A 23,258-nucleotide genomic window follows, 5' to 3' on the forward strand; every position below is an offset into this window, starting at 1 on the left:
AAAGAGTGATAAAAAAAAAATAAAAAAAACAGGGATGCAGGGAGATTATCGAAGGCGAGAACGATTGTCTCGCGTGGGAGCGAAAGATCGAAGTGACGGTGGCCTCGGAGTAGCGAGAGGCCAAGTCAAATAGCGTCGTTACAAGCGGCTCATATCTCCGCGTATAAATGGTAATCGCGACGGTTGAGATTGTTCGAGAAAAGTGAGGAGGGAAGAGCCCCAAAGGAAGTTCCTTTCGAACGACTTTCGAATTTGGTCATTCGAGTTTTTAGTGTTCCGGCTGAACTTTCGAGTCGCCCGGTGGCTCATCGCTGGGTGAAAGAGGATTGCCGAAGGCGTTCGCTGCGTGGCCAGTCGCCCGATGGAAGGAGACCGTCGAGGCGGTGGCTGCGACGCAGCGAGAGAATCGCGTCACAATTCTGCAGCTAAAATCAGCTACAGCATCCTCTCTGAAAAATGCGCGGAGCGAGCGAGCACAAGAAAAACGTATAAAAAGTCGGCGTTCCGCGGCAATCGTGCTCGCCGATTAAGGCAGATGGCTGAATATTCGCTATCCAAGATTACTGACGAAAAGTTATTCAACTTTTTCATTATTTGTATCCAAGATTTCGGGAAAAAATGGATCCTCGTATTCCGTGGATATTCAAGAATACATACGCGTATTTTATTTTTGAACCTTACCGTTGAAAATCTGGGGAAATGTGAAAAAATATGTGGTGAGAAACGATTCGGATTACACGACAAATGGATCAGTGACGTTTGGCAACGCTGCCTTGAACTTATGTTGACGTGTGACGTCAGCTCGACCTTTTCATCATATTTTGTCGTTCGTTTGTTCAGCCACGTTTTTTCTTCAGTTTTTACGAAACGAGCATTTTTATCCCGGTTAATTTTTGTACCGTTCATTTTTTCACTTTCCTCCACTACAATAGTACTTTGGACAGCAAAACTCACTTCGTAACCTACTAAATTTGTAAACAAAAGTGGCAGCGTGACAACAACAGCAGCTGTTGCACCACGCTATTCGCAATGAGCTCTTCAAACGTTTTTTTAATAATAAAATAGCATTAAAATGCTCGTTTTCTACTGATATTTCTAAAATTATAAAATTACCATTTTCAAATAAGTTTCGTCTTTTGAGATTTTCGGTAAATATAGTTGGCGCGAAGATCACGTGTAGCCGTGACCCATCTACCTTAAGGAAGTTGAGGCATTAGAAAGAAAATTGTGTCATCGCTTTTAAACCAATTGCATCTTATAAAGTGAAGTGTAAAAAAAAAAATCAGTTCAATTTTCAGACAGTTTAGAAGCGGAGTTTCTAAACTGATGAATTTCTAAATGATGCTAAAAATATGAAATTTTTTTGGCAACATGAGCAACGCTTGCTGAATAACGTCAATTTTTTTCAGATTTATTAGGAGATTTGCTGCCGCATTATATTAATAATAATCTGTTTCCCGTGCAGTTTTTAGAGGCTATGATCGTCGTCACCGTCCGTGTTTTCGATCGAGCTTTCACCAGTTTTCCGTCATTTTTTCCCATCTCTTCTCAAAGGAGTTTCGGCACAGAAGTCTAAATACTAATAAATTGATCAAATTTGGTGACAATGTTCTTCAAGTGCGAAAAGACAAATTTTTTCAAACTTTTTTTCTACTTAGTTATCGAGTAATTACGCATTAAAGCAGATTTCTTGTGCCCGGAATGTATACCTATATATATATGGAAACGCTGTGCTTATACACGTGAACTTTAACTCGATAACTGTGCAGAAGAAAAATCTTAAAAAATTTGTATCGTCAAATTTGGCACTAAATAATATGTTCACGAAATTTTATAAAATTCTGAACGTATTGAATTTAAAAATATTTTTAGCATGGTTTAGCACGGCAATATTGTATCGCCTGTAGCGAAAGTCCTTAAAGTGTATGCAACGTTGCCAAACTGTAAACTGACCGAACTTTTCAAGAGTACAGGTCATAACTTTTGGGTAAAAAAATGAGTGTACGGTCTCAACTTCCTTAAGCGAGGCCTCGTCTCGACGAACTCCCACCCGAGTCTCCGCAGCCGTTATCAATGCGAGTTTCGAAAGTAGCGTCGGCTCGCTCGGAGACTTTGGCATTGGGATGATTAAGGAGGATTATCGAGGAGCGGCGAGGAGCGACGCCTTTCCGCTCGAAGAGCTTGGAGCCTCGACAAAAGTCGGAGAATCTGGAGCTTCCGGGCTAGGAAGCTCGACGGACAGGCCGAGCTGCGATTTCAAACGGCTCGGTCCCCCTCAAATCGTCCTTTTTCGTAATAAAAAGTTCATTTGACCGTCTGCCCGGTTTTCAGATGTTGAATAACTCGGACGCCACGCGAGAATAAACGGCGTGCCAACAGTGAGCGCGACTCGCCGCCCGGTACGTGCAAGTAGGAAGCGTGTAATTTTCCGTAATTACATGCACTATACGTGTTCCTCACTGCAGCGTGGCACTGCGCGTAACACGAGTGCGAGGCCGCAACTGCGTAGCACTCTCGAGACTCGCTCTCTGGCAAGCTTTATTTGTGCACTTTTCTTTCATCACGAATTCCAATGGGTGTGCCAGTAATTATAAAACAAGTTTCACTTTGTCGAAACAATTTTGTTACCAAGTTCGTTCGATAATCGATGAGGCGAGGAGTGCACAAAGTGGCTTTTCAAAGGCGACGGGGACTCTAGATCGGCCAACGACGCGCTGAAGTTTCCAACGTTGTGGTCCAACGAAATGAAGGAAAAAAACGTCTCTAATTCACCAATTATTTATTTCACGAATCGTTGGTGCAGCTTGAAAAACTACGAATCGGAAATTTGGCAGGGAACAAAATAGGAGAATTACTGGAATTATTGGAGTTTTTTTCGATCATTTCGTTGGACTCAAACGTTGGAAACTTCAGCGTCATATCGGCCAGGGAGCGCCTCGTTGGCACCATTTATAATCAACGATTCCATCGAGAAATCGAAGGAGCCGAAAAAATATCGGGAATCGACGAGCTGCGAATAGAAACGTGGAATTTGAAGAAAATACGCTAATTTCGGATCTGGCCGCGTGCCGAGAGCGAAAAAGCAACTTTTTCCGTATCCCCGAGCAGGAGCCGAGCCCCCCGGAACCAGGAGGCCGAGGAAGGGCGGCTTGCGTTGCAGAAAAAGAAGCGAGGATCCGAGCCCATCGATTAATCCTACCAAGTGCATCGAGCTCGAGAAAAAGCTGGATGACGTGCGTGGAATGAGGAAAAAAATGACGAGACGAGGAGCACGAGGCGAGGCGACGCTGCGGCAGCAGTCACAACGACGGACGTTGCGGTAGGACGAGGCTGAGGAATCGCGCCGGGGCGCGTTGAGGTAGGCCCTTAGAACCTGTTGCGCAAGCGTCTCTCAGCTTTTCTTCCTCCGCGTTAATCTATATCTGTACAAATACGAGGGGGGCACAAAGATATGAAAAAAACTGTATGCGCTGCTGCCTGTGTACATAAAAAACGGTGCGGACACGTCGCACGGGGCATTATTCGCGGCTTTCAAACGCCCGGCAAGCTCCCTCATCCGCGCTCACATTTTTCCCCTCCTTTTCTCGCACTCCATTGAGCCCGCGGTTACGTCAACCTTGCGGATTGCGGACAAAGTAAGACCGCGTTGCGCTCTCGAGAAACGCTGCTGCGCTTGCACTTTCGCGAGACTAAACAACGTAGGAGCTGGCTTCCACGAAGGTGATAAGGAACTGAGACCGGTGAGATTTGAGGGCGGAATCGCGACGGGAAGACGAGCTTTTCGAAACTCGCGGAGCGAGAAGTCTTTTGGGGGGTCTGGACGCCTGCGAAATCCACTTGGGCCGGGGAACGAGGGTTTTTAAATCGGAACGAGGCGCGACGAAATTTATCTCGTACGAATTGCGCGGAAGTAGCATCGAGGGCGACGATCTTTAGAAGAGAAATTTGACTTTTGGAGTTTCTCAAAGCGGGAGATCGACGCGGAAATGTCATTAAATAAAAATGATAATAATTTTGGAGATTTCGAAATGAAGAAGCCTCGATCCAAGTTTTATCTTTTCGAAAGAATGTCAAAACCCATTATTTGCTAATTGTGCAAGAGTCTCGTACAAATTAATAGTAAAATTCCGCCTGTTGAATAATCAATAAAAAATGGATTAAAAATAAAATGTTCCATTTGTTGTCAGGTACAATTCGTCAACCGAGAACGATAGTTCGATGAGCCAACGAACGAAAAATTCGTGATCGAAAAAAATCGTTATTTTTCGAATTCTGAAGATTCTATTCGTTTGAGAGTCAACAGGGAAATGAGTTCGTTTTATTTATCTTTATCTTGGGAGAACCGGCCGATGCTTCGTTCTGGGCACACCAGGTGTTTTTTCGATACTGAAAATTAGCATAACAAAAGAATTTTCTTGCTGTGTTTAACCAATTGTGAAAATTGAGGCAATGACGTCAGTGTTTAAGAGAAGTCGAATTCCACGCACGGATCCTCCAGCAGGAACCAGCCTCGTCGTTCAATTTTAATCGATAAGAAAGAAGCTGATCGTTTGTCTCAATAAACTGTAGAGAAATAAAATTTTCGAGACATTTTTCGCGCGTTGAAAAGCGTCGTTTGGATGAGTTCGCTCGAGAGCGACTCGACTCTTGAATTTTCCGGTCCGAAATCGATTCTCGTTCTCGCTTTTATTCAGTTTCGTTTGTTATTCGAGTAAGAACGTTCGTTTATCGAAGTTGATTAGAAAATTTCATTGATCTTGGAGTTTCCACGGTGAAATAATCGGCGAAGTAAAATTCGCGAATAATCGAGTTTCGTTGAGCCTGGTGACGGCCGCTGCTCACCGCGGAATGTTGAGTCTCCTCGAAAAAATAGTCGCGTTTGCGAGGCCAGCTGGGATTCCAGGAGCCGGTTGAAGGGTTCGAGTCACGCGATTTTCCGTGTGTGTTTTACGTTTTCTCGAGTACGGAAAAACGCGGTGAGGAAGCTCAGCGACGGAGCAACGTTGACTGGCAGGTGGGCCGCACTTTTTTTCCGGCACAAGTAAACAGGAGAACACGACGAAGGAATGAGGTGTCGAAAATATTGAAACCGTCGCTGGCAGTGAGCGGCAAATAAAGAGCAGCCGCGAGGTTGAGCTGGCTAAAAAAAATGGAGAACAAAAAGTTGTTTTCCTCGTCAGAGGACCGATGCGGAGCGAGGAATAGCGAGCTTCGGAAAGGAGAATCGGGACGAAAAAAAAGAGGAAAGAACGAGTGTATCGATCATTCGAGAATGGAAAGTGCGCGTCAGGAAGCTTAATGACGACTGTAGATAAAATTTCTATCTATAGCACACGTGTGCACACAGATACATCAAAATGTACGTGTTACGCGAGCGATCCACGGCCGTATTGACTGAGGTCTTGCGACGACAGCATTGCGTCGTGGAATTACAAGGCCGCGTATCTCACATACGTTAAGAAAAAAAAACAGAGAGAGAGAGAGAGAGAGAGAGAGAGAGAAAACTAAAAGGACAAGAAATATTACACGTTAAGGAGAAAAAGAAAAAAGCAGCGCGCTATTCATCACGCTCGAGTGTGCCAAAGGAGCGAAGACTCGTCGCAGGCCGCTCAATGGGGCTCTGGGCGATTGACGAACGAGCGTTTCTCCCTCAAACTCTCCCAAGCCTGTAATTATCGCTGAAACTAATCTCGGGCCGGACTGTGGGCAGTTTGTGAAGGATAATGAGAGGTTTGGCGTCCCGATTACGAGTTGTGGGAATGTTTTGATGAGTGGGGGGGGAGGCGTTAGGGAAATGAGCTCGCTCGGAGACGTTGTCTTGCCCGCGGAGCCGCTCGCTTCCTGGCCGCCGTCGAGGGCAGTTTCCACACTGGTTTGGTGGCCGCGCGATGCCCTCGCGCCGAGCGTGACGTTGCTTCGCGAGTGCCAAGACCGGGGCGAGCAACGAGAAACGCAATGTCCTAGGTAGAGGACACCGGGGTCGAGCCGGCGGCGACGTCGCCGCGGTCCGGCGGAGAATCGGAGATGAGGCGCGGCGCCGGAGGCAGCACGCGGGAGCGCGTGAAGGCGGCAAACGCTTTGGGAAAATATCGCGGGGGAAAAGCGTTGCGCGGGAGTTTGGCGCGCTTGGCGAAACGACGGCGACGCCGGGCGGCTTCGCACCGGAGACTCGGCGCGCGGGGAACAGTGGCGAAAATAAGCGCAGCGGGGTGCCGGGTCCAGGGCGAGTCTCTCGGCGCCGCTGAACTCGAGGCGCGTGCGCCGCCTCGCCGCGCTCTCGCACCAATCCCCCGAGCTCACCGCCCCCGCCAACTTCCCGCGGGCGACTCTTCCTCCCCCGCCTGGTTTCTATTGCAACGGCATTTGAGGCGCGCGACATTTGTTATTGTTGTGGGAACGGATGGGACGCTGAGAGCAGCCGGCGATTAATATTCGATATCGCGGTCTGCGCACAACTTCGCATCCATCGCGCACCGGCACCGCACAATTATCACATTGTACGTGGAATCGACCGTGAAATCGTCCCCTGCGAATCCCGTGGCGAAGCCTCGCGCGGGACAAAAGATACGAGATTTATTCTGCGCTCGACTTCCCCGTGGATTTCCATACGCTCGTCCGCTCTCGTTCCTTTGTTTTTTCGAACGGCCTCGGTCTCGCGTCCGATGTCGCAACACTCTCATTCCCTCCTTTCGCCTTTCAAACCAACCAGACATTCGTTTTTTTTGTTCTCTCGCGAAATGTCACTTACTTTCCGTCGATAAGGCTTCGGAGAGCTCATTCCCTCGAAATTTTCATTTATCCCATTTTTCTCGAAAAATAATGGGTGTAGACGAAAACTGTATGGGACATAAAACGTGTATTACTCTGTATTCTACAACTTTTGTAGGAAACATTTTTCTCTGGGATCAATATTTATCGAAATAACGGAGGAAAACCTTCCGAAAATGAATTTTTTGGTAATTCTTTTGAATCCCAATTTCGAGAATGACATTTGCGTCAACTTTGAGTTTCCTCATTCGTCCTCAGCGAGTCAAAATGCACGAGTACAAAAATTTTTAAGAAAAACCGGTTTTTTCGAATATTCTCGAAACTTTTGCCTCCCGAGGAGATAACCCAGCGGCAAAACGGCCCTCGATCTCTCAGCTGGGCCCGCGGATCAGACGCTCGCTAACAAAGTGTCAATCCGGCGACGGAGCATCTGCTAACCACGAATCATCGGGCCCGCAGCTGGAGCAGCCCGAAAACGGAGCTCAATGTCGAAGCTCGAGACGAGGCGCAGGCCAACCGACGATAGAACTGTCCGGATCAGTCACGAGGAAGTTCTCTCCTCTCCTTCCCCACCCGAATCGTCCGAAAGTTGAGTTACTCTGACACATGGAGAAACTCAAGTTTTTCGAGCTAATTACCATAATTAAATCCAGATCTAAAACTCGTTAAGCGCGATCCCGTGTCGCCGAAATATATCGCAGCGTAATGCTCGTCCGTTCCAAGCGGAAGGGTTCCGACCATTCCGAAGGTTTTTCCAACAAATCCAGCGGCGAGGCTCGCTCAGTTCCCGCATTATTTGGGCGCGGGAGAAAAAAAAGCGGGAACATCCGAAAAGAGTAGCGAGAACATCGAATTATAATTCGTCTCGGAGCTGTTAGCCGTTGAGAGCCGCGTAAAAGAGAGAAAAAGCAGCAGCAGGGTCTTCGTCGCGAGATGGAGGGAGCGCGGAGCGGGCGAGAATCGTTCGTGTTTACCGAAGCGCCCGCTCACTAAACTAGAGACAAACAGAATCATTCGGCGAGTGGTACGCGCGCGGCGGCATACCGAGGCGAGTTCAAGGCCAGAATAATGTCGAGGCGAGTCGACGCTCGACTACAGCCGGACGGTCACCCAAAGAGGTCAAACAACAAAAATTCTATTCAACTCGGCCGGGCTGAGTGTGCAGAAGCTTGCGGAGATTCTATCGAAGAAGAAGCGTTTCGAGGCGGGCCAGGATCGAGCGGGATTCGCAGGGGTTTCGAGCGCCGCCAAGAGCCCTGCCGAGCCCCATTTTTCTCTCAACCGCGGAAAAACCACGCGCAGCTCCGATCCCCCCAAATCGATTTTTCAGTCACCAAAATCCCCCCCTCGACCGACTCATTCCGCAGTCGGGGCACGGTCAAAAATCCTAGCAGCAAACGCTCCCACACGATCTCCCCTCGTGTACGTCCAAATTTTAAACAAGACGCGCGATACTCTCTGAATAGCGAACGTATAACCCATTCATCTTTCGCGAGGTTCATTCAACAGTTGCTTTGGAATGACGAAATTAGAGTCGAAAGTGACGCCTCCACCGGACGACTTTGGAGTCGCTGGACGTCACAGACTCCAAACGTTATTCATAAATATTCAAGTCGAGGCTCAAGACCAAACGACGCTCTCTCGACATCCTCGCGTTTTTCAAAACTCCCCAAAAGCCCGTCTTCGGGACGCTCATTTCTTCGGCATTCGCCGCGTTCCCACGAGCCATATTTTTCAGAGCGTACATTATTTTTGGGGGGAGTTACAATTTTTCATTCTCATTTTAAATACTTTTTCAATGACGCTGAAGTTTGCGACGTTGGAGTCCAACGAAATGATGTAAAAAAACCCGTAATGATTCCAGTAATTCTCCAATTTTGTTGGCTGACAAATTGAAATTCGTAGTTTTTCAAGTTGCACCCCGATATTTCGGGAAATAAAAACTAATTGGTGAATTACAAACGTTTTTTTCCTTCATTTCGTTGGACTCGGACGTTGCAAACTTCAACGTCGTCTTTTTCAAGTCGCCGGGGTTGAAGAAACGTCTCAAAGAGATTTTCGACCGGAAGAAAACGAGGCCGGTGCCCGGGTCGAGGGTCAAGACCGAGGAGGAAGCTGGCGATTAAAACGAGAGGAATATATCTGGCTCCGACTTTGTGTGGGGGAGGCCGTCTCGCGGCTGCTCTTTGAGACGATTTTTCAGGCGGAGGATCGTGGGGGGAGTGCCTTAAAGAGCTGGACGGGCGTGGGTGACGAGAAAGACGCTTTTTCCTGCCGGAGGATCGTCGTCGCAGCGCCAGGAGGATTCTTCACAAAATGAAATGGAACAAAAACCCGAACGAGAGTCGAAAAAAACTTCGAGATTTAAACTCAAATAAAAATAAAGCTTAAAACATCGATCAAACGAAATTTATTTCCCTCTAAAAATACCAAATTCGTTCTCTTCCTTTTCATAGAATTTCGACGTTTATTTGACACTGAACAGCCTGTCAAAATAGAACGATGTGTACACTCGGTTACACCTGTTGAACAGATACGAAGATAAGGGGCGAGTTGGACCACGAAAATAGCGTGGATTCGCGGCGGGCGAGCGAAGCGAGAGCCGGGGGGAGGCCGAGAAGGAGAGGCGAAGATAGGGGTGAGACGTGCGTGGGCGACGAGCGCCGTCGTAGCTAAAACTGTCCCAGAGAAACTGAATTAGCGGGAGCCGCGTCGCGCGACCGCGTGGGAAGGATTACGTGTGTGGGTATGCATATTCATTCGAACGAAATTTTCCCGAAATCTGTTTCGCTCGGTGCTCTCGCGGGCGAGGATTATCTTGATTGGAAGACTCAAGTTGGCGGATTGGACGAGTCTTTCGAGGGGGACGGTTGGACGTGGGAGGCGAGGAAGTGGCTGCGGCTCTTCTCTTGTACATTTTCCTGCATCGCCGAGGACAAACAGGAGAGCACGGCGGGACAGCTTTGTCGTCGAGCTCCAAGCTTTTCCCGCGGATTTGCAGTGCTCGCGGGTGAAAAGCTGTCAGGAGCTTCGCCGTCGCGATCCATACCAGCGAGACAAAAAGGGAAGCTTTGTTACGGGAGCATGAAAAGATTGAAAAAAATACGTGGGCGAACGGCACGCCGGGGATCCGAGTCCCCGCGTCGAATCGCGGAGCGGCGGAAATTTGTCTCAATTTCGTTAAAAGCTTGACTCCGATTCGAGGCGCTCGCGGCAAACGAGAATCGAGCCAGTAGGAAAAAGCAAGCGAGAGCCGTTGTATGTTCGATCGAATAACCCGAGAGTTTGGTTCCCGCAGCCGGGGGACGAGGCGCGTAACGAAATTCCAGTATTTTCCAATCGCGAAGGGAACGAAAGGATTCTCGCTCATTTCCCGCCCAGAGAAACGCTCCCGGGCGATTAAAACCGGCGAAAGAGCAGCCGGACGCGAAGCGACACGGTCCGCGCCCGCGCCGAAGCCCCCGCCAGCGAAAAACAACAACAACTAAAGAAGCGAGGATGGAGCCGGCTCGGCGAAAGAGAGAGAAATCGCTCCCGCGAAGAAGAAACGAGATTGACTCGATCGCCGAATCCATTTGGTCCCCCGAGTTCCCGTTGTCTGGAATTATTGCTAAATACGCCGCTAAATAACCGGGCGGCCGTTCAACGATATTGCTCTCGAGTGTAAGAGAGAAGGCCGAGCCTAGCGGGGGGCTCGGAGATGAAAATGGGAAGATTCGTAGCGGAGATTGCGTAAGCAGCATCCAAATGATTTTGCGAAGTGGACGGACTCGAATCTCAAGGGCATCGGGCTCGGAGCGAGAGCGCGAAGGAGTGCGGAGCGGCGGGGCAATTTTTGTTGCGTATACGAGAGGACGCCGACGACGATATAGCGAGCGAAGATTCTCGGGTTTGCGTGCTCGCCTCGCGAGCCGAGAATCGCGTCAGTCTGTCTGGCTGGTTAACTGTACAAGAGGCCGAGAGACAGCTCACAGCGAGCAAAGAATCCAAATAAAACGTGGGGGGAGGAGAGGAAAGATTCGCGTCTGCAAAGTTGGGGGATTGGAAGGAGACGCGAAAGCATCGATCTCGACGGAGGAATAATATTCGGAAGGGAGGACAGTAAATACCGGTAATGGGAATAAAAAAAGGTAAATAACGACGCCAATTAAGGCGGTGAGTAACGACTCCGGGCTCGATCTCGACTCGCGGGGAGGAAGCGGCGAATTTAAAATTCGTATTTTCGCGAGAGCCTCCGGGAGGTCGAGGCGAGGAGCCGGGGAGCAGCCACCCGCGGAAAGGAGCTTAGCCTCCGCTCTTTCCCTGGCTCAAGTCTGGGTCGATGACCCCCTTTTCTCGAAAAATACCTGCCGACGCTCCCCAGCGCCGAGGTCCGAGACGCCGCCCCCCCACTTGGCCCTCGATCTCGATAAAAAGGCGCTTTTAGACTCGACGCTCGGGAGATTCGCGAGCGCGCTTTGTGTCCCGGGGCTTTTCTCGCGCGAAGCTCTCCGCGGGGGCTCAACGGAGTTGGGATTCTCGAGAAAATTCGGGTTCCGAGAAAAACGAGCTTTTTGTACTCCGAGAGCTCTCCTCGGGAGCTCCGCAATTGGCTAAAAATCTGGTCCCTTTCTTGAGAATCGATTTTTATTACAGACGGGAATAATGTGAGAACCCGGGACTGACCTCGGGCCCGGCGGCGCCATCGGCTGCTGGCAAAACTGCCCTCGCTGCATTCGCTCCTGATGCTGCTCCCGAGCGTGGCTGGACACGAGGAGACCGGTCGATTCGCACATCGAGGAACTCGCGAGGAGCTGCATCCCGTGCTGCTGCTGGTTGAGGTGGTGCTCGTGAGCTTCCGCGGCTCCGGGGAGCCTGTAATGTTGGTGTCTCTCGTGAGGCCACATTTTCGTGCTCTCTTCGAGTCGACTGTTCGCGATTTCCTCTCGACCCGCGCGGGGGGTCGCCTCGCTGCCAGAGACGCGGCGAAAGGGACTTTTGCTTCGAAGGGAGAGTTCCTTATCGCTGGAAAGCCGGAGAATTATCGAAGCCGCTTTGCGAACGAGTTTTTGCGCCCGTCGACATTGCCCATCGGTTAATGTTGTCCGTTAAAAGTGCGCGCGTACCGTCGTCACGGCGAACGGGGCGGTTATTAGTCGCGGGCATTTCTTCCTCGTCTTCGCGTATCCTCCGTCCGAGTGGCTCCTCGTTGTTTCCTTTACCCGCTTCGTCTCAGTTTCGTTGTCTTTGCGGATCGACTTTTCCCGAGGTTTCCTCTTCCGTCCTCGTCGCTGCGAGGAGACTGGGATGCAATTTCGGGGGGACTCGAATCGCGCGCCGAGACAACCGGCCGCTTTTTAGCTCGCTGCTCTTATCGGTCTCTCATCGATTAGCATTATCAGACACCAACACGACGCGAATGCACGCACTGACTGATAAGCGTAGGAGCTCCGAATCGACGAGACTCGTGCGAGGTGGCTCAGGAGTCGGTGGCTCGCGCGAGAAAAACGTTCGGTTTTAGGCGACTCTCCGCCGTACCGCACGAATCGCTCCGGTTCGCTTTACGTCTGGGGAGGACGACTCGTATCGATGAAAAGACGCGCGCATGCACTGATAAAAAGCTTGTTTTTTCACGATCGTGCGAAGCAGAAGTGCGATCGCGCTCGTATTTTTTTCTCACCAATCATTCGGTTTTTTCGAGTTCGATTGAGTTGTCATGTCTCGATGTGAACAGCTGCTCGAACGAGGCCCAAACTCAAGGGGCTCCGGCGCGCTGCTGCCCCGCCACAAAGCACGCAGAAGCTTATCGAATTAAAAACCGCGAAAACGTCGTGCCTCGTGACGCCTCCGCTTCGATCGCGACCTCCGACTCTTGACCTTGACAAGGCGCAACAGTTCCGAGTCCCTGGCTCCAGGAAACCGTTGAGTATTCGGCCGTCCCGATGTTGTGCCTCGGAAAGAACGCCTCCGGAGTTCCGTTGTTTTGGGAACGAGGGTAAACACGAAAAGTACGTTGGCGGTTGGGCGTTCGTCGAGGCTCGATCGCCGGCGAGCTGTATAACCGGCTCTTCTTTGTTCGGACGTTTTTTCGTAAACAAACCGCGTTGAAGGTCGATTCGATCACTCGCCGTGCTCGCTCGACCGCGAACAAACGACGGGAGCAAAAAATTTGTTTCCTTTCATTACACTTTCGAAGAAATCGACGATTCCGTCGAGCGCGCGAACACCGCGAATATGCCCTTGAATCGCAACGCCCCTGTGATAATAAACAAACACGAAAGACACGAGCTCACGAGCAAGAGAGAAAAGTGGCGCGACGCGACACGGAGCAACGGGCGCATGCGACTCGCTCGCTTCGGCGGTCAACCGCAGACTGGCGGCTGCCGGCTTCCCCCACCAAACCCACTCTCCCGACGCCCGGCATTCGCTGCCGCTCGGCGTACACCGCCGACGTTCATTCCTCATCGCAAATCACAACGTCGTCACACGCCGCCGCCAGCGTCGTCAACGAGATTTTCTATCTCGTTGTCACCGCGGGACCGTTCAACGCGAGATTCACAACGGCTCATCGTCAACGAATCCTCGCAATTTGCCTCTTTTCCATGCCTCGACTCGCTCCCCTCTTTTTTCACGTTCTTCGTACCGATTCGACTAAAAAATTTGTTTATTTTTGTCAATTACTTTCACGAAACAATTAGAAGCTCAATTTTTCTGCTCGAATTCTGAGAGCTTTAGAAAAATTAGCTCGATCGTTGGACTTCGAATGCGACCGAACGTTTTTGGGGGGGGAACAAACTTTCAAATAGTTACAATTCGCATTTCCAATTATTTTCAATTCGAGCGAGTCCAAGCGTCTCCCAAAAAGGTGGAAAAAGCTTGTTTTATTATTCGAGATAACTCTTCGTCGACGAAACTCAAAAGCTCAAACACAACAAAAAAATATTGTTTCCTATTTTGTGAGACGTAATGAAAAAAACGTTTTTCCAAGTCCGAACACATTCGCGCCTTTTCCTCCCATTTTTTCTCCACGATTCACAACTTTTCTCCCAATTCCTGCCCGAAAAAGCATAAACGCCAAAAAAACTAATAAAAAAACCGATTTTTCCAGCGATTTCAAGCTCGACCAAGCCTCCGAACGAAAATACCCATTTCGCGAGTTTTCGACACGAGGGGTCGCCCTGCAAACAGAAAAACGGACTCACCATGCTGCAGCGTTGCTCTCCGGAGCGGAGACCGATGGGGCCGAGACCAGGGTCTCTTCCTCCTCGACTTCGTCCTTCATTTTACAGCGTTGAAGTTATCTAAGCAGAAGAGAGAGAGAGAGAAAAGTCAGTGAGAAAAGGCTACAAAACCGTGAGGCTTTAAGGTAACTTCTGCACTGCATGCTAGTGTTCAAATGAGTGCTAAATTTTCAAAGCGCTTTTAGACCAAGTTCAACGTACCGATTAAACTTATTGTTAGTAGATATGTATTCAAGCATATTTTACTATGACGCTGAAATTTCCAACGTTGGAGTCCAACGAAATGATCTAAAAAAACTCTCAAATAATTCCAGTAAATCTCCAATCTTGTTCCCTGCCGAATTTCCAATTCGTAATTTTTCAAGCCACATCAATAATTCGTGAAATAAAAAAATAATGAATTATAAATCTTTTTTTCGTTCATTTCGTTGAAGTCCAACGTTGCAAACTTCAGCATAGTTATTTTACTAACGTGAAAAAATATTTAAAACGATAGTTTTGCAAAATTATCAACTGACAGATGTACATTTCCATAATGACACATTTTCACAGCTATTTTTCAAAGAATCGTCTGTATTTTTTGACCGATTTTATTGCACCAAGTCTCATTTTGTTCCTCAACTGATCCTCTACGAATTAAAAAAAAACTTTTGTGGTGAATTCACAGAGGACCAGTTGACGAACAAAATGAGACTCGTTGCAATAAAATCGGTGAAAAAACGCAGATAATTCATTGAAAAATACCAGTGAAAATGTGTCACCGTGGAAATTTGCATTTCTTTTTTTGTAAAAACGCTAGCTTTTGCAAAACTAGCGTTTTTAATATTTTTACATCTTAATAAGATATGCTCTAATGCAAATCCACTAACAATACATTTAATCGGTACGTTAAATTTGGTCTAGAAGCGTTTTGAAAATTTAGCGCTCATTTGACTAGCATGCAGGAGTTCTGCTCGGATCGGGGTCCCATCGAGGAAAAATTTCAATCTCGAATCCTTGCTTTTCATTTCATAAATAAGTGCGACGACTCGAGCGATATTCGTCGCGAGTCTTCGGAGGGGCAGATTTTTCTCGTGTGCATGAAAAGTCGAGAGACCAGAGGAGATCCGTGACCTATTTGCATTGAAGTGTCATCGTCGTTTCAAAAGAATAATTAACCGGAATCCGGTCAACGGCTGGCTGCTCGGGGAGAGGGGGGGAGAAAAAGGGGAAAAACACAGGCTTTCTTCTTTGTCCGTCCTACAAAGACGCGCGCGCTTACATCTCGTTGCGTTTCGACTGATGGCCTTGAGAATCGTATCACTCGTGTAATCAGTCGTGCGAGGCAATCTCTGCGCGGGAGTAATACACGCTCGGCCGTGTAAATAGGAGCCGGGAGATTGTCTATTGTCGGGGATTGTTGGACTCGACACGGGAGCAGATTGTTCGAGGGATTATCGGGCTCGAAAATTTCACGGAGCGAATCGCGCTGTTACGAAATGAGAATTTTTATTATTTCGAGCTATGACGCCTCGTTCGATTGGCTTGTTTTTTACGGATTCTGACAGGAAATCCAACGAGGTTGTTATTTAGAGATAGACTTTTTACGGGCCGATGGAGCTCGGCCGATTTTGGGAGGAATAAAAATTCACGCTTTTGCTCGCTTTTTAAAATACTCGAAAAGGTCGTCAGCGTCGTTAAGATGCGAATATGTACGACGGTGCAACTTTTTGTTCCCCCCGCCCAGCAACCACCGCGGTCCCGTTGCTCCTCTTTCTCGTCGCGGTTCGAGATACTCTCGCCGCCGCGGGGGGACTCTCCACATTGGCCGCGATTAAAATTCATCTCCGCGTCGCTTCCACGTACCGAGATACAGCTGCTTCAATCGCACGCGTATTTTTCTGGCTTGCCAATATCAAGCTCCGATTCAAAGAGTCACTTTGTGCGACTGAGATAGTGCAATCTGCGATAAATCACCGCTGCCATGCAGCCCGCTAATTCCGATCGCTTTTTTTCTCCCTTTTTCACTATTTTTATTGATTCTGTGTTATTCAATAATCCAGGGGCATTGGAATCGAGCTTGATTTACTCGAGGCGCTACATCCGCTTGGGAGCCCCAAAAAAGTCAACGGGAAACGAAATATTGGGAGATCTTTGAATATTTTTTCTCCTTCCAGTGACCTTTGTAACGAAATCACTCAATTCGAAGCCAAACGAAGCCAAACAAGCTCAAACGAAACGAAACGAAGCTAAACAAAGCCAACGGAAGCGAGACCGAAGCTGAGTGACTATTCGCGTTCGATTCAAATTTATAAAACAATTGAATTTTTCAAAAAAAAACACAAGCGAGGAGCAACAGCGCGAAGATCATACTTTCCAGCAATAAATTGATTTTTCCGATTATATTGTGTGAGTGAATTCACCGCTCAGCTCGAGTCTGGATTCGTTAATGGAAAAAGCGTTCAAAGCGCGAGCAGTCTCGCGATGTTTCGAGGCCGAATTACTGTTTCATACGGTGTATCTCACTCGAAAAAAAAAACAATGAAAATGAAAAAAAAAAGAAAAAAAAACGAAACGTCTCGATAGAACGTTTCTTAATGAGCTCTCGTATCGGTGGCTTCCCGATTTGGCTCACAAGGCCATCGCGATCGTTCAACGTTCGTTTCAGCTCGCACCGCAGCGCAATACCTTCAAAAATATTTAACAACTCATGACGCGCTGCGTTACGCCGCGCACCAGGCGCAACTTGCAAACCGCTAATTTACTTTTCGCCCCCCCCCCCCCCCCCCGCCGCCACCGCATTTTCTCAAAATTTCGGTTTCATCGATCATCTGAAAAGCTGCATTTCGTCGTCACTTTTTCCCTCCTTCGTTGGCACCTCCATCAAGTTTTCAACGTTCCACCAGAGTCATTGATTTCGATTTTGTAAAAAATATTTCAAAAATGACAAAAAGTTGGAAAATCTTTGTTAAAAGGCGACAAAATTTTCTCGTTTTCTCGTTTCCCTTGTTTTTTCGGGCCAAGAAAACCGTGGCCGCTGGACGGGAAGCCTCGCACTGAAAATCCACAGAAAAAGGGGGAAAAAACGGAGGCGGATGAATGTCAGAGATTTCTATGGAGGCAAACAAAGGAAAAAGCGTGAAAACCGAATGTGACATCGTTCCGAGCGCTCCAGCGGAGTTCTATGCGGAAATTTCGACTTCCCACGAGCAACTTTATCATTCACGAGGAAACAAAGAACAAAAGACCACGATTCCAGAAAACTTGCTCCGCCGTTCGTCGTGCAGCGAATTCTGAAAAATCGTAAAAAAATGCTGAGCAAGCGTTCGACTGACGAGCTGTCAAAATTCCAGAATTTCGTTCGTCCCGCAGTCGGACAAAAATCTCGTGAAAATTGCGGCGAGTGCACGCCCCCATTTGCGTGGATTTCAAAGTTAAAAGGCTGTTTCCCGAGCTAGTGGGGCGCTCCGATGTGATCTCAGTTCAAACAGACTTTATCAGAGCGCGGTGATAAACACGATAGTGTGCGGGGAAGTTTGGCATAGGCCAAGTGAAGAGTGCGTGGTCGAGGGCAAGGTCGATTTCCATGCATGACGCTGAAGTTTCCAACGTTGGAGTCCAACGAAATAATTTTAAAAAACTCTCAAATAGTTCCAGTAAATCTCCAATTTTGTTCCCTGCCCAATTTCCAATTCGTTATTTTTCAAGCCACATCAATAATTCGCGAAATAAAAAAATAATGAATTATAAATATTTTTTTCGTTCATTTCGTTGAACTCCAACGTTGTTGCAAACTTCAGCGTCGTTTCCATGCAGAGTGAAGCGTTTCTCTTCTCGCGATTCGTCACCGCGAAAATCTCAAGGGGTCTGCGATTAAGGAGGGTGGCTACGTTCATCAAATTGATAAGAAATTGATGAAATTTGGTGATAATGTTCTTCAACATCAAGTGCGAAGACACAATTTTTTTCAAAATTTTCTTCTGCTTAGTTATCGAGTAATTACGCATTAAAGCAGATTTCTTATGCCCGGAAACGCTATGCTTATACACGTGAACTTTAGTGATCAATTACTCGATAACTGTACAGAAGAAAAATCTTAAAAAATTTCTATTCTCAAATTTAACTCTAAAGAATATGTTCACCAAATTTTATTAAATTCTTATCATTTTGAAATTTTTAATGTATTTAACATGGTTTAGCATGGCAACATTGTATCGTCCCTAGCCACCCTCCTTAAACGTTATTATTCTTTGCGGTCTTGATTTCGGGCGAAAACAAAAGAAAAAAACGCGTCGTCGTCGAAGAACTTAGTGGCGCTTCGTTCCGCGTCAGGCTCCGCATTTGTCTTTTCAATATTTTTTCCTCTTTCGTTTCGCCCTCGAATCCGACGACGCGATTGGCAGCTCCGGGGGGCGCCGTCGCGCCCCGGCCGAGTTCACGTGCAGCGAGGAAAGCTCGTCGGTCGCTCCGGCGTGAGAAATTGAGAGAAAAAAACAAGCGAAAAGTTCCGACGAATTTCACTCGCTCTCGAAGCTCCGCCGCAGCCCTCCGAGCCTCAGTTTCGCTCCCTCGGAAAGTTCGCCCCGCCACTATTTTCATTCACCGTCCAGCATTACTCCACCGGAGCAGGTGGCCGTCCATTGAATTATTGCGAAATGAAATTAGCCCTGCACGGATCGATGCGCCTATACACGCACGACTCTCCAACGAGCAGCAGCAGCAGCAGCAGCCCCTGAACCCTTGACCTAGGTCTTGACATTGGAAACCGCGCCTCGATATTGACGTTTTTCATTTTACGTAATAGACCCAAACGCGTCCCTGTCGAAGGGCTTCCCCCTCCTCTCGCACCTTTAATATCAACTAGGCGCCTAGCTTCGGAGAGAATCACTGAGAAAAAGGGACCCAGAAACAGCAATCGATATGCTTGACCTCTCCTATCTTTCATTTTTTATTGTGAACCTCCCCCTTTCCCGGCCTCCGCGAATCGATACTATTTAAATAAACCTCGTGAACTTTTGACATGAAGAAAAACACGTTTTATCGAGGCTTCGTTACACTTTCGTATTACAATAATAAATAATGCTGATTGAGCCGACGACAAGGGTGTCGAATCCGAAAAATAAAAATTCCATTTGCCAGTTTTATCAATTTCTGGAGCAAATGTTTTTTTTACATTATCAGAGTGCCAAGTTTGCGCACGATCGTTGAGTGAAGAGCCGAGTACTTCGTTCAGGAAGCTGCTGAACAAACAGTGAGCAGTGGAAACTTCATCGAATCAATAACGAAAGCGTGCTGACAAATAACCGTTTAAATTACTACGATTTGTGTAAGCTCTTATCAATTTTTTGAGTGAATTTTTTTTTTTTACGTCTGCGTGAATACTTTACGCTCGATTGGTGAAGTCCCGAAGTACCTTCATTCACGAAGTTGAGCAAATAGTAAGTGCTCGAGACTTCGCCGAATCGACGACGTAAACGAGCTCATAGTCATCCGTTTTATTTAGTTTCATTTGTGAAGATTGATAAGTTGGATAATGAGATATTTCAAATTCGAAGGAAATGAGATTAAGCGAAAAATCTTATTTGTTACATTTGACGCGTCGAAATAAATCGTAATTGAAAAATATTTCAATGCGACGACGCAATTATCACGGTGCCGAGCGATATGACGACCGTTTTTTTTTATAAATTCGTCATTCAATCACAGGGATGTTAACGAACGAAAAAACGGCCATTCTGTGATTGACCAAATTGAAGTTTAAATTATTAATAAAATTAATAAACACACTTGCATTGAGAATATTTTTATCATCAAGAATCTCATAAAATGCTATAAAAATATCATAAAAGATCACATTCATACTTCAACTTGACTAGTTTTAATGACTGTGTCCGACAATTTAAATACATATAATCCATAAAGTTTATATCGGTGTAACGCCACCGAGGAAAAAGAATGGTCATTTCGTTGCAAAAAGCGAAGCTACTAGAGGAATGAAAGCACGTCGTGAGCCAGCCTCGAAATTAAATTTGACGAAATTCCCGCGGTTCCCGACTTTGCCCGAAGTTCGATCAGCTGTTATACCAGCGGTACAACGTAATGACTGACATCCGCTTCCGACGCGTCGAAAACTAAAGCTTTTTCATGTTTTCTTGCTTAAAAGCTGCGCAAGGTAATGTTTTTCTTTTTTTTTTTAAAGAAACGAAATCTGTGATGAATTTTCTTCACGATACAAACTTTTCCGAAGCTCGAAGACCGTGCTACTTTTTCACGATTAATATTATTGAGAGCTCTCCCGCGAGGCACCGTGTTGAAAACTCAAAATCGTAAATGAAATAATTCCAAATTTAGTATTTATCTCACGGCCGAACTGCTTTATCCCAGCAGAAAAGGTATTTGAGTGTCCAGTTTTACCGGAAGTTGGTCGTCGATCCGATCGTTTCTTTAGCCCAATACTGACAGAAACATTTTTTTCGCGTTGCTCATCGATCGAGCCACGAAAAAAGGTTAAAGTTTCGGGGCGTTTAGAATATTTTGTTTCCCCAAGTTCGTGAAGAATCGAAACGAAGAAAAGAGTCGAGCCAAAACTTGAGACGACGAGGAAAAAAGATGAGGAATTGCGATGATAATGAAAAATGACAAGGTCTCCGTCCCGAAGGTCTCCATGGTCAAACGAGTCGCGATCGATCGTCGGTAGAGTTGACCGAAAAAGTAGGAGGGAAAACGGCTACTTTGCTCGAGCAAGTGCGCGACGGGAGTAATTACTGGACGGAGCATACTCACAGCCTCCCTCGGAGAGAGGATTATCCGCTACGTGTTTTGTAGCGCTAGAGAGCGAGGCTGCTCTAAAAATATACGCACCCGCATTCGTTCAGCCGATTAATAGTACGGCACCTTGCCTCTGACCCAGTTAATCGATTATTAGCATCCTAAGGGCTAATTACGTTCGCGCGACTCGTCGTCCGACCGTTTTCCCTCCCTTTTCCTTCTCCTGTTCGCGATCGTTTGAACAGAAGTTGTCTTCTTACTTTTTCATCTTCCAGACGTTTTCTTTTCCTTCGTTTTTTAAATCAGACTTTTATTTCCATGTTTACTTCAATTTTTCAAACTCCCGAGTGTTAAAACCTTGTACGCGCGATTTCAGGGACGAAAGTGAGGCGCGCACAGCTCCTTTCGTTCGAAAGTTTGAGGCTCGATGCAGCGCCGAGGGAGTCTGCGGGGAGGAAGTTTCTCTCCGAAAATCACAATCGGCTCTCGTCAAGTGTTTACAACGGGCGATCGGCCGATAAGATTCAGACATTCGGGGCCGAGATACAGAAGCGACTGGAAATCCGTAAACCGAGAAAGAGGATCGAGGATGATTTTTTCACGGCGACATTGAGGGGGGAAGATTCGATTCGAGGAACGAGGCTCGAGGCTTATCAGAGTTCGAATGGAGCGGGGCTGGATCGGCACTATAGTGTGCATGGGGGGGGGGGGGGGGGGGGGAAACCGGAGGCGAGTGCGCTCGAGAAAGCGCTGCGAAGTTGTCGGAAAGCTCGCGACACAGCGTCGCAATCGCGGCGAGCGCGTTTCGTTATTTCTCCGCTTTCGCGCACGAGTTCCAGCAATCTCTCTCCATTTCCGTTTCTCTCGTATTTTTCCAGAGTCCAACGCGACGCGCGCTCCAAGAAAATCGTTGCGCGCACGCGGAACGAGCGAAACAACGCCGCGAGCACGGGAAAAAAACGAAGAAAAGAAAACGAAGAAGGGGAAAAAAGGAAGAAAAAATGGAAAACGAGCTTGGTCACCGCGATAAATTATCGTCGCGTGATAACGATGACTTTGTACGACATTATAAGGAGCACTGGAATAATAATAGCTCCAACTATTGACCCACTGACTTGATTACATACGTCACGACGCTCCATCCTCGTACACGTTCGACGTACCTCTTCCCCTTAAATCACACTCTCATTTTTCTCCTCCCCACAATTACTCATTTTCCCATTATTTTTTTCATCTCTTCATTAAGGAGTTTCGGTACAAAAGTCTAAATGTTAAGAAGTTGATCAAATTTGGTGATAATGTTCTTCAACATCAAGTGCGAAAACACAAATTTTTTCAAAATTTTCTTCTACTTAGTTATCGAGTAATTACGCATTAAAGCAGATTTCTTATGCCCGGAATGTATACCTATATTTATGGAAACGCTATGCTTATACACGTGAACTTTAGTGATCAATTACTCGATAACTGTGCAGAAGAAAAATCTTAAAAAATTTGTATTGTCAAATTTGGCACTAAAGAATATGTTCACCAAATTTTATAAAATTCTGAACTTTTTGAATTTTTTAATTTTTTTAGCATGGATTAGCATGGCAACATTGTATCGCCTATACCGAAACTCCTTAATATTCAACGATTATCAGATTTCACGATTCGATTAGATTTAACGAAATCATTTCGTGACCCTCGGAATCGATCAATTTTGCTCCCTTTTTGAATATTTTTAAAATATTTCTATACTAGCTTTCACCTGCTCGCGTCTTTTTTAGCGAATTTGAAAAAAAAAAACGCTTCTGAAGAAGAATATCACTCGAACGGCTGTCAATTTAAGGGGGGGGGGGGGGGGGGCCCTCCCTTAAATCAACGGTTAGGGTTCAAATGTCAAATAACCAAATAGCGGGACGGTCGATATTTCGAAACTTTGAAAATTGTCAGATCGTAGGAAAAATGAGTAATTCTCATTTCCGATCGACTGTTGAGCAGATTGCGTGTTTGACCGAATATTCCTTCCCCGAATTCGTGTTCATTCGAAAATCTATATTTCCATGGTTTTCATTTCGAGTGGAATTTCAACAGGCCGTGCGAATGTCAAAAGTTCATATTTTCGAATGCAAAATGGCGAGTAGTTGTTTCATAGACAGACCGGGGAGGATAGAGCAGGAAAAAATCGAAAGTGAATTTTTCGAGCCATTCGAATTGAACATAAAAAAAGAGAAATTTATTTTTAGCTCCCCTTTTTTTGGGAAAAAGATTCGGAGAGCTAAGAAAATGATGGGAAAAAACGTCCAACGATTGCGCGCCTGATAAATTGGATGTTTATTCGGGAAGCGCCGAAATCAATTTTAGCCGCAGGGCTGTAGAAGAAAACTCGGATTTCGTGTACCGAGAGCGCCATCTTTCAACGTTGGAGAACAACTTGGCGAGAGCGAAGATCGAGTGACCGAGAAAGCAAGAGAGAGGCGAGATCGCGCTGGCTATCGAACGGTGCTGCTGTTTTATCGACCGCGCGGGGGCCTGGGCCAA

General features: G+C 46.9%; 1 protein-coding gene across 3 annotated transcripts in view; it reads right to left on the reverse strand.

The window, feature by feature from the left end:
- Positions 1 to 23,258, reverse strand: part of LOC122416704 (circadian locomoter output cycles protein kaput-like) — a 46,486-nt gene that overhangs the window by 19,406 nt on the left and 3,822 nt on the right. For 2 of the 3 annotated variants that reach the window (XM_043429729.1, XM_043429728.1), the window contains exon 1: positions 11,434 to 13,106. In XM_043429729.1, the coding sequence (XP_043285664.1) occupies positions 11,434 to 11,654 (221 nt within the window). In that variant the 5' untranslated portion in view covers positions 11,655 to 13,106. Of the gene's footprint in view, positions 1 to 11,433; positions 13,107 to 13,949; positions 14,049 to 23,258 lie in introns of those variants that run through there. The other variant, XM_043429730.1, reaches the window with a different exon arrangement.

The sequence above is a fragment of the Venturia canescens genome, chromosome 10 (assembly GCF_019457755.1).
Source record: "Venturia canescens isolate UGA chromosome 10, ASM1945775v1, whole genome shotgun sequence".
In the NCBI taxonomy this organism is placed as follows: Eukaryota; Metazoa; Arthropoda; class Insecta; order Hymenoptera; family Ichneumonidae; genus Venturia; species Venturia canescens.